At 37.0% G+C, this 12,189-nt stretch overlaps 1 protein-coding gene across 3 annotated transcripts in view; it reads left to right on the top strand.

Annotated features, from left to right (window-relative positions):
- Positions 1 to 12,189, top strand: part of atl2 (atlastin GTPase 2) — a 52,839-nt gene that overhangs the window by 21,277 nt on the left and 19,373 nt on the right. For all 3 annotated transcript variants that reach the window (XM_003216113.4, XM_008102697.3, XM_062970527.1), the window contains exons 2-3: positions 8,305 to 8,564; positions 9,848 to 9,982. In XM_003216113.4, the coding sequence (XP_003216161.1) occupies positions 8,305 to 8,564; positions 9,848 to 9,982 (395 nt within the window). The remainder of the gene's footprint in view (positions 1 to 8,304; positions 8,565 to 9,847; positions 9,983 to 12,189) is intronic.

Raw genomic sequence — 12,189 nt, 5'->3', positions numbered from 1 at the left:
GGAAAATAACTCCAATGAATCCTTAGGGAATTTGCAATAGAAGCTCATTTTCAGCAATAGGTATTCTTGGATATTAATAGACATTCTAATGTGGGAATGTTTCACTCTTAAGCCCTGAATCATTTGAGAGATTTGTTACACCACTGAAGTATATCTTGATTTCCAGGCTCTTTCCACTTCAGGTTTTTCTTACAATGTAGACATTTCTAGACTCTTATCTCTTAATATCAAAAAAGGACTCAAGATTTCAAATAATCATGTAGTGCAGGATGAACTACAGTGGCATCCGTATGCTTTTATTTTGTTTACAACTCCCATCAGCCATAGCCAGTGGCAAGGGATCATGGGAGTTGCAGTACAAAAGATCTGAATGTCACAATTTGTCCTAAAACTAATCTCAGTGCCGTGTTCTGCCCTTTATATGGCCAAAGCCAATCACACAAGTATAAAAAAATCATGAAGAAGTAACTAGACATAAGGAGCAAATTTCTCATAACTCAATGAAAGCTGGGCATATTCAATGAGTATGAGCTGGACATTTATTGCTGGTGAAAGAGTGAAAACCATGGAGAAATGGTATAATGTCATGGAAGAAAGTTCAACACTAAACAGAAGCATGCCCCTATTGCAACACTTCGTTAAATATTCCACTTGCGCCTTTTGTTTCCATTCTTTCTTGGACAAGTATCTTTCCTTATATGGCCAAAGCAGAACCACACATGCAGAAGGTATGTGGGCTCAAAACTCTACAAAGTCTGCAAAAGTACAATATAGCTTTATTTACTGTGCCACCTCCTTTTCATCTTGTCTTTAAACCCCAAAAGTAGAAAAAGGAAACCAGCACGTATTTGGTCAGGCCACGTAGAAGAGAGAGCAAGGAATGGGAATTCCAAAGTTGCCCACTCCCTGCTACACATTGCTTGAGCTCAAATGATTCTACTGGCCGTTTGCGATGTGTACAAAAGGAAAAAGCAAGAGTTTGGAGGACTTAAAGCTGAAGTAAAAAGAACAGGTTCAAGACAGTGTAACTAGCAAAGGAAAGAGGCAGGGAGGAGATAAAAGAATGAGGAAGAAGGGAAGAAAGTGTCAAGAATGCAAAACAGAAAGGACCTTGGAATGAAAGCAAGAAAAATGGACTAAGAAGTGAGGGAAGGGCAGTTAGAAACTGATGTGAGCCATCTGGTATCTTCCACATGATCTTTTAGTGCCTCCTTTCTCCTTTCTTGACAGCTGTTCACACTCAAAATGAACTAGGGATGTAGTGATCTATAAAGCCTGGACTTCCTGAAATCAATTAATCTGCATTTTGCAGCTTGCTCTCTCCTGATCTTTTCAAGCTTGATTCCTGCACAGGAATTTATATATTTTGTGCATAGTTTTGTACATTAGCAACATTGGCAAAAATGTCCCTGTGCTGCCTTTATAAATATATGCTGTATGTGTATTTTAGAAATGTGTGGAGTTAGTGCTTTTCTCTCTAGATCAGGCATGGGCAAACTTCGGTCCTCCAGGTGTTTTGGACTTTAACTCCCACAAAACAGCTAGTAGGAGGGCCTAATCTACTATATCAGCACACTCTTGCCCGAGAATGAAGCTAGGATGCTTTATAGCCTGCCTCCCATGTATTACTCACTGCAGTTTTTAGTCCAGTTTTTTTAAAAATTATATTAACCTGGAAAGGCAACAGTCTTCAAGCTGAACTTTGAGCAGAAGCACTTCTGTCAGAAAGCAGATCCACAACAACAGGCATGATAAAAATAATTTTTGTTACCAATGTACAAGTACTGAAAATTTTTAATAAATCTTATGTATACATTGTAATTCTCTTCTCGTTTATATGCTTCCACATTCTTGGAAACCAAGCAGTTTTACAAATTAAAGTTGGTTCTCAGTTAGTATTCCACTCTCTTATGGTTTCAGATCCTCACTGGTCATCTTGCATTCTCACAAGTTGCAAGGAAAGAATGGTTAAATTACAGCAAAGTGAGAAAGGTGGCTCTGTTTAGGGACTTTTTGAAAGATTCCCAGTTTCTTGAATATTGAACAGTCTTTTTCTGAAAATATCTTGTCAAAATGTCAATTTCTGCCATTTTGGCTACCTTTATTCATTCTTCCATTTTCTTCTAGTTTCCACATCCATGCATCCACAATTCTTGGTGCCGTTGTCATCAGAATGAAAAGTTTGACATATGTCTTCAAAAGTGATATATCTGTTACTTCTAGTAAGAATGCCTCTGGATGCATAGGTATCTTTTAACACTTATATGGATCTCAATCCAATTTTTTTTTGCCTTCTTGCAGGACCCCACATATGCAAAAATGATCCAGTTGCTTGTTTACATTTACAACAGGTATTTTTCAATTGTTTCTGCATTTTGACCTCACTGAAAGGGTTTTCATTGCCTCAGTGTAATAGATACGAAAGTGAACCCTAAAAAAGAAAAATTTTAATTTTTTAAATGTAAAGGATTATAGATTTTATCTTAATTTGGCTTCTTTTTGTTTTATCTTTATTTTCATATCTTGTGAAAATAGAGCAATAGCAGATATTTTGCATTTAACTACCAATATAAGGGCTGGCTAATTTAATCATCTAAATGAAAGCACCCCAAGGGCACAAGAAGCTTGTTGGTTAAAATAGGTGAGAATATTTCCCCTCTTTTCTTCTGCTACGCAGTAATGGAGCTTCATTGCTATACCTATTTATAGCTGAAGTAGTCAAAACATTTAATTATTTTTGGCCTTAACATGAGCTACTTGGCAGAATTTGTGCTTCTGCAATATGAAATCGGTGATGCGTAGAAGTTTGAAATGGCTCCATGTTTACAGGGTTCTAGAGTGAGACTGCTGGGGAAAAATGGAAGATGCAAAGAGCTAATCCATAATCAAACTTTTTTTTTCACCTTTCATTGAACTAAGTGCTCTGTGAGCTTCTAAACCACCTTGCACTTCTGGCTAGCAGCTTGGATCTAATATATAGGATGCATTTACATTGTAGAACTGATACAATTTGGCTTTTAAACAGAGGCTGGATGGCTGTCTGTCAGGGGTACTTTGTTTGTGCTTTTCCTTCATGGGGATGGCCCATGCGGTCTCTTTCAACTCTATGATTCTCTGACACCATTTGAACTGCCATGCCTCAATGCTATCTTATCTTGGGAGTTATAGTTTTACAAGGTCTTCAGCTTTCTCTGCAAAGGTGCTGGTACCAGGGTGAGAGTTAATTAAATACAGTAAGCTCTCTGGATTCAGATCTTCAATTTATAGCTGCTGCAGATTGTTGTGCCCATATTAATAAATAGGGGTGATATGAACACGGACTCAAACCTGCATGTTCATGTCACCATCTATATATATAAAAGGGTAATGAAATTTTGGCCTAGGACAAAACAATAAAACTACACATCCCAGAAACACTAAACTTGGCAGCACAACCCCTCATCCAGGCCTCTACGTTCATACAACAAAAAGAAAAGAAAAATGAAGTCCTAATTAGAAGGAGAGGAATAATTGTTTTTATCCAATTGCTGCCAGTTAGAAGGCTAAGCTCCACCCGCTTGGTCTCCTAGTAACCTACTCAGCCCACCCAGCCTCTCAATAATAATAATAATAATAATAATAATAATAATAATAATAATAATAATAATAATAATAATACAATGCTAAGGTTAGCAGATACCCCTAAGGATAATCCAGTTCAACTTCCTTATATCATGCAGGAGGACACAATCCAACCACTCCTGACAGATGGCCATCCAGCCTCAACAAGTTCTCACCAACACCACCAGATAACGCCACAGCAACGCGTGGCTGGGCTAAGCTAGTTATTTAATAAAATAGGACATGGTCATCTGTTTTTTTTTTTTTTCAGAACTGCAGCAGATCCCAGAACAAAATTCCCGTGGATATGACTGGCTATCTTTATTCCAAAATACCTTGTTTGTTTGTTTTTTAGAAGCTACCATATGGTTCATTTCTCCTGCACAAAAATTACATTGTGGAAATGGGTTAATCTGAAACCACCTTGATCTCTGTGGATTACCAGACTCTAGTCACTATCCTAACAGTAAGAAAAAAAATTACTCATCCTTTTCGTAATGATGAGATTCAAGGTGGATCACAACTTGTGAAAAACAGTACAGATTAAAAACTACAAAAATATCAATGAAATATAAACATAAATGCTATTTAAAATTAAACAATCTATGGGATTAACACCATTTGAAATTCATTAATTAAAATATCTTATAAAATCAACAGAAAGCACAACACACTGTTAATGTTTTACCATTCACTGACCCCCATATTAAAGAGCAGCATTTTGGAACCAGGGGAACTGTTGTCATGGCCACCCAAGCTATTTGGACAGCTTGGTTTTCCTTGTGTGTTGTTGCTTCCCTGCCTTGTTATCAATACTTTTCTCTTTCATCACAAAAATGGCCAGTGGCTTTTTCTGGCAGACCAGTGTCTCAAAGTAGGCAACCCGTTCTTTTCTGTGAAGCAGCAGAAAAAAGCCTATAATCTGTGAAGAAAGACCTATCTCTGTGTTTAAGTAACATGGCATCCTGCCATGATTAGCTTCAACAAATAGAGAAATACAGGTGGTTTTTAGAGCCATGGTCAAAAACCTAAGTATTTGGATGGATGGGTCAATGAGCCTTTTGGAAAAACTGAAATACTCGTCACCTAAACTTTTTTTTTGTTTCAAGAACAAAATGCATCACTTGTAAGCATTTGTAATTGTACTATTTGGCAGATTTCTGAAAATTACAGAACAAAACACTATTTCTTCTCTTTTGAGTTGGAACATACCTAATTAAATTAGTCATGACCACATTTGATTCCAACCAATCCCTCTTGTTTAGGATTGCCCAGTTGAGGATAAACCTGTTATCTTCAAATTCAAAAGAGAAGTACATTCACATTTTGTATCCGATTTAAGTTATTCTTCACTACGTTAGGTGGTTTAAAAATAAGTTCTCCCACAGACCCAACTGCTATTATCAGTGAAATAGCAAGTGGACCTTCTGGAGCAGATTTATTGGAGGCTGTTAGAGTAGTAGAAAATCATGACATGCAGCAGAAGCATTTGGAGAGTTGTATATTTAAGAAAATCTTGTGAGATACATAGGGTTGCCATTAGCTTACAGGCAGTTTGAAGGCACAGACACACACTTTTCTGTAGGTTTACTACTCTCCAATGAGAAAGTTTTTGTTACACTGTATAAACATTTTTACTACACACTTGAATAATTAAGCTGTCTTTAACAATATTGCACTCATTCCAAAATATTTCATAAATAGTTATCCAAAATTTCCAGGGAAAGGTGGAAGAAAAGTGGTTGCGTGTGTATGCAGACTGATGTTTCCACAGACTTACATTTGTTCGTAAATAGTATGCAGGTTGCATGATTAAATCCCTGACTGATCCCAAAAAGCAATCAGAAGCTAGCTGTTACTTATGATGTTGAAAAAAGATTGCTTCATTAAGTTCAGTGAAACTTCCTGAGGTAGCCATTAAACAAACAGCTAACATCTACTAATACAGCAGAAGGGGTCAAGTGCTTTCCTTACATTTCAAAGAGCTTTCTTGTACACACAAAACAATCTCCAGTTTGATATCATGTATACTGAATAACTTCCTTTGTGGAGTGAAGGACTGAGTAAACATTTGGCAGAGGCACAAATGATTGGAATGGTGCCACATCCAACATTATCTCATTGTGGTCCTCTTAAGAGTCATAGCATTTTCACAACAAAGGCCTTTCTGTATTGTTCCTTAGTAGAAAATTCTGATTGAAGTTCATGTTTTGAAAATGAAAGTTCAAGTAATATCTGCTCTTTTCAGCTGATGACATAAATGTTAACATGTATCCTGCCTGCAAGGTTGATTCCTCTAAGATTAAAGTCGTTTCTGAATTAAAGTTCAATAGCGCTACAGTGTTGATGAAACATTAATGATGGTGACTGATGTTTCACATTAATTTTGTTACTGAAGTGATTTGATAGATTGACAAAATATCCAACAGTGCTAAAGGAAAAGACAAGCATCCTTTGTCTGGAATTCTGAAATGTTCCAAAATAGAGTGGCTGAAATTGCGACTCCTTGGTTTTCTGGTGGTTCAGTGTGCACAAACGTTGTTTTATTCACAAACTGCTGTAAATTTAGATGCAGTTTATGTGTCTGAGGTGTATGTGGAACAAATATGAATATTGTATTTAGACTTGAGACCCATCTCCAAGATTTCTCATTATGTACTTGCATGCAACTGCTGGTCTTTCAAAATGCTCCAAAATCCAAAAGACTTCTGCTTCCAAACATTTCAGATAAGGGAAACTCAATCTGTGACTGTTTCTTAAACAGAGCTCCAGACAAATAGCATGATTGGAGATGTACAAATGCCATCTAACTTGAAGCAATTGAGAAAATGCCAGTATTAGCAGCTTTTATAGAATCATAGAATCATAGAATAGTAGAGTTGGAAGAGACCTCATGGGCCATCTAGTCCAACCCCCTGCCAAGAAGCAGGAAATCGCATTCAAAGCACTCCCGACAGATGGCCATCCAGCCTCTGCTTAAAAGCCTCCAAGGAAGGAGCCTCCACCACAGTCCGGGGCAGAGAGTTCCACTGCCGAACAGCTCTCACAGTGAGGAAGTTCTTCTTGATGTTCAGGTGGAATCTCCTTTCCTGTAGTTTGAAGCCATTGTTCCGCGTCCTAGTCTGCAGGGCAGCAGAAAACAAGCTTGCTCCCTCCTCCCTATGACTTCCCCTCACATATTTGTACATGGCTAATCATGTCTCCTCTTAGCCTTCTCTTCTGCAGGCTAAACATGCCCAGTTCTTTAAGCCGCTCCTCATAGGGCTTGTTCTCCAGACCTTTGATCATTTTAGTTGCCCTCCTCTGGACGCTTTCCGGCTTGTCAACACCTCCCTTCAACTGCGGTGCCCAGAATTGGACACAGTATTCCAGGTGTGGCCTGACCAAGGCAGAATAGAGGGGTAGCATGACTTCCCTGGATCTAGATGCTATACCCCTATTGATACAGGCCAAAATCCCATTGGCTTTCTTAGCAGCCGCATCACATTATTACATGCATTTATACCCTGCCCTTCTCCCCGAGGGGACTCAGGTGGTCTTCCTACACATTGCTGGCTCATGTTTATAGACGGAATGTTACAGTATTATTTTCGAACATAACATTGGTTATATGTAACTTTGGTATATAATTCATCATGTTTGATATCTTGTACAGAGTCTTCAAATGGTGATTACAAAGAAAACACTGATATTAATAAAACAGAGAACATAATTTTGTCTCCACTGGTTTCTCATTTCCATTTTTTTTTAAAAGGCTGGAAAAATTGAAGCAAGGGCCAGGAAATGGAAGAAACACTTGACAGATAAGCTTCTGCTTCTAAATTTGGTGAAAAAACATACAAAAATATCTGATGTTTGCATACAGAAAATATTTCCAACTTCTTGTGTGTCAGTCCAACCTAAGATGGATTGTAGCAGCAGCATCATTATCACCATCTAATATGTATATAAAGGGGGGGGGGGGTGTCACCAAATATGTATGAACTTTCCGCAGAAAAGTTAAGACCTGACTGTTGATCCAGGCCTTCGAACAATAACAGCAGCAGCAATTACTACTATGTGCTTTAGAACTCAATGACAGACCCAGTTTTTTAGACTCGAAACACGCCAATTGTATATTTATATATGTATTTTTATGAATGTCTAACGTATTTAATTTTAATTGATTGAAATGTACTGTATTATTTTTTTATATGTGCTTTTATTGTAAGCCGCCCTGAGTTCCCTATTGGGTGAGAAGGGCGGGATACAAATACTGCAATACATAAATAAATAAATAAATAAATAAGCAAGCAAGCTAATAGTGAAGCTTGAATCTCGTTTGCAACCCTCGGCTTATGTAGTTTGTTAATACATTTATGAGACAGTCTAGCTAATATTGATAACCAAGCCAGTAGGCATTCTGTGTCATTTACCCAGTCTTTCTATAGAACTAACATGCCCATGGGTTCACTTGCTCAGAAAGACGTGAATGCTTCTTTGGCTAAAGAAACTGTGTAGATGGCTTCTTACAGACGGAAGAAAAAGAGAATATTATTGAAATGAAGAGCCTAATTTGTTTATGTGACTGTTTTAAGATGCCCTCTCCTATTTTTCATTTTTGATAAGAACCCTATGTTACATTTCACTAAAGCATGTAAAAGTAAACCGAATACTTTCCAGAGAATTTGGAAATATAATTAATGTTTAAAATTTGTTTCCTAGGGGAAACTTATGTGGATGCCGAAGAGAATGCTGTTTTTGATTCTGAAGAAGACGTGATTACAGAGAAGCCATGCCCCATACAGATTGTTCTTGCTCATGAAGATGATCATAAATTTGACCTGGATGAAGAAGCATTGGAGCGAATCTTATTGCAGGAGCACATTAGAGATCTCAATATAGTAGTTGTTTCTGTAGCTGGTGCATTCCGCAAAGGCAAATCTTTTCTTTTGGACTTCATGCTTAGGTATATGTACAATAAGGTGAGTCACGTAGAGTACAGTATTGTTAAAAACACACACAAATGTTTCCCATTTAGGATTTATATGTTCCAAAATTTTACTGAGCTAGTGAAAAACCAATCCACTTGTGCAAGCTGTTTTTTTTCTTTATGCCCATCGGATATTCTTTCTTACTCTTTAACATTGAATAGGATCTATTAGAACATGGAATGAGGGTTGCAGTAGATAGAAGTGGAGGTTTATCTCAAGAGTGGTTCCTGCTTTCCTTCATCAGAAGTTTTGAGCTGTACGTTGATAGATTTAACAGGACTAGTGATTGAATGTAGTGACCCTACCTAAGCCAAAGATAAACATTGGGTATAGGTTAGAAATGGGTGCCTCCATATGCTTCTTAGAGAATTCTAAATAATTACATGTAATTTCATAGGAATAGTATCTTACTTATTCTTATGACTTTCACTGTCACTGGAGAAAAATGAACATTAATTTGTCCTCTACTTTCGAATGTGTTTAGGGATTGCATCTTCACAGTCAAGCTATAATTGTCTTGGAATTGCATAACTGGGGCACATTTTCCATTGCAGGCATTATGTTTGTGAAAGGATGGTAATTTTTGTCATTCTCTTGTACTGTGAGTGCAGTGATTGTTCTTAAAATATTACAATATAAACCATATTTCTGCCTTCACGTTTGTGTAGAAAAATCATGGAAAGGCAGGATGTGGTGGTAGGTAAAAGCAATGGAAGGTGTTTGCATATTGCCCATTCCTTCCAATATTCTATTGAGCTGCCTTAACAAATGTTGAGATATGTTGAGAGAAATAATAGCCTTCATAGAAAAGGCAGTATTTTTCATTTGGAACATGGCCTATTGGTATAGATGGTAATTTCATCAAGGATATGCCTGAAAACATTCTGTATTTGCTTATTTCCCCGTGAGATCTAATTTCCATGAGCAACCAAAACATTTTTAACGACTCTGTAAAGAATGGTTGAGAATACTTATATTATACTCGATAAAATAATGCAGATAATTTACTTAAATTCTGTACTTTCACCTTTATAAAGTTTCTTTCTTTGTTATGAAGTTAAATGGGGCTATTCCTAAATTGACTTTTCTAACTACACGTGACTGGGCCTTATAAATAGGCAGAACAAAAACAAGAAGATGTGTAATTAATTTTAACACTGAAAGTTCTTTAAAATTGAGGTTTCCATTTTAGGGTTAAAGAATTTTTCATTTTAGTCAATAATTGATTATAGGTCCATTTAGCTTACTGACTAAATATGTGACTCTTGTTTTAGGAATCTTCAGCTTGGATAGGTGGAAGCCATGAGCCATTGACTGGGTTTACATGGAGAGGAGGCTGTGAGAGAGAAACAACTGGCATTCAGGTCTGGAGTGAGGTGTTTGTAATTCCCAAGCCTGATGGGACAAAGGTAAGCCATTCAATAGCTAACAACATTTACTCTTTGACCTTTGGAATATATTAAGTTATTTTGTAACTTTAACACACCTTCATTCTTTCCTTCAGTAATCTGTGATTTTAAAAAATAATAGCCAACTTCTGCTTCTCCCAGCAAAAATATACATAATAGTGCAATGTTAGGTTGAAGATACTGGCAGAGAGGGAATGCAAAAATAGGAAATAAAATTGGCAACTAATTAGATGGCCCTATGATTTGTACAGAAAGAAATATGTGCAGTTCCAATGTTCACCTAACTTTTTAGCTTCCTATTTATGCAAGTTCTGCATTACCATAGCCCTGTGTTCACACTTTTACCATATATAGAGTGTAATTTGAATTCTGAGTTTGGGTATGTGTAGGCAGCTTCAGGAAGGGAAAAAAGCTTGGTTAGAATTTTGGTGGTTTAAACATTTTACAAACATGAGACCTAGTATATCAGTTAAATTTTAGATGCTTAAGTATCTGTGGATTTCCTGCAAAAAAGAGGAAAAAAAAGAAGTGGATGATAATTATCCCTTCATTAATGGGTAAGAATATTCTATAAAAAAGTGTAAAAAAACAAGTACCCTAGCCTTGAATCTAGGTTCAGTATTATTGACATGTAGAATAGACACATTGAATCAGTGGGATGTGCATAAGTGGTGATTTAACTAGGTTGTTATTGAGTAAACAGATATGTTCTGTTTAGGAGTAACAGATATTAAATTTTGAAAATAATAAACAGTTACAGTAGAGTCTCACTTATCCAACACTCGCTTATCCAACGTTCTGGATTATCCAACGCATTTTTGTAGTCGATGTTTTCAATAAATCACGATATTTTGGTGCTAAATTCGTAAATACAGTAATTACTACATAGCATTATTTCATATTGAACTACTTTTTCTGTCAAATTTGTTGTATAACATGATGTTTTGGTGCTTAATTTGTAAAATCATAACGTATTTTGATGTTTAATGGGCTTTTTCTTAATCTCTCCTTATTATCCAACATATTCACTTATCCAACGTTCTGCTGGCCCGTTTACGTTGGATAAGCGAGACTCTACTGTATATAGATTTTAGCCTTAAGGCAGTCCACCTTATGCAATTGAGGCCTGGCTTTACATGGAAATTCTAAGAATGAAATTCCAAATGTCCTTCTCATGTTGACCTTGCTTGGCTGTGCTGTCACCTAAAGCTTGAAAATACAAAATAAAAATGTAAGAGTGTGTTCTACCAATAGAAGGGCCCATTTCATTCACAAAAATGACTTGCATCTAGTGGAGACTTCTGTTGCATGAGAGTAAAGAGGCTAGTAGTCAGATTTTTTCTTGTTTTGGTGAAGATGGCTTCTATTAAAGGATGTCTTATTAAAGGAGTTGCACTCCATGTAACTCAGATACATTGACATGGTTACGAAAACAAATCTCTTGTACCTTGAAAGCCTCTCCCTAAGTGGAGGGAAAATTCTGCTCTGCTAGTGATTGGGTTGGCAAACCAATACTGGTTGCAAAGTTTGTGACTTCTGGTGATAAACGCAGAATGATCAGGAGTAAAACATTATCAAGTAGTAGTTACTGGTAGTTCCTTTTCTAGATGCTGTCTGAATGTACGTGTAGGAAGTTGCACGTTCTGTCATGTGCACACTCATTTCTCCGTAGTGACGGCTGTCTTCCTTTCAATCCTCTCTCTTGTCCTTCCCCTATTGCAATTAGAAGCTGCATCAGAGGGGCTCATGAAAGATGAAGCAAGGCTAGGAGGAGGGTAGAGCAGCCATCCATTGGATCCAAAAGATATCTGCTGCTTTCCAAAGGGATTCCCTCTTCCCAGGCCTTACTCTGTCAGTCCTCTGCCAGCCCCTTCTCTCCCCTCCTTCCTCCTGTAAAGGAATAACAGCAGAAATCTTGTGCATGTTTACTTAGAAGTCAGCTTGTTTATTTCTTTCTTTCACTTTCAGTCCCTTTCTTCCTCATCCCCTTTCTTTTCCAGTAAGGCTAGTTTTTTTTTCTCTGCCCATTTTCTCCTGAAGTTTATATATATAGACTATTTCTTCCCTTTCTCCTAGGTGCAATATTTAGTTCATTTGCCTATGTTTTAACAAACCCAACAATGTAAATATTAAAAAACATTTTAAAAAAAGAGAAACCAGAAAGAAGAAAACCCACAACCCCCAAACAAATATGCAGCTCTTGAGCA

This window comes from Anolis carolinensis, chromosome 1 (assembly GCF_035594765.1).
Source record: "Anolis carolinensis isolate JA03-04 chromosome 1, rAnoCar3.1.pri, whole genome shotgun sequence".
In the NCBI taxonomy this organism is placed as follows: Eukaryota; Metazoa; Chordata; class Lepidosauria; order Squamata; family Dactyloidae; genus Anolis; species Anolis carolinensis.
This window is presented reverse-complemented; position numbering and strand designations above follow the sequence as displayed.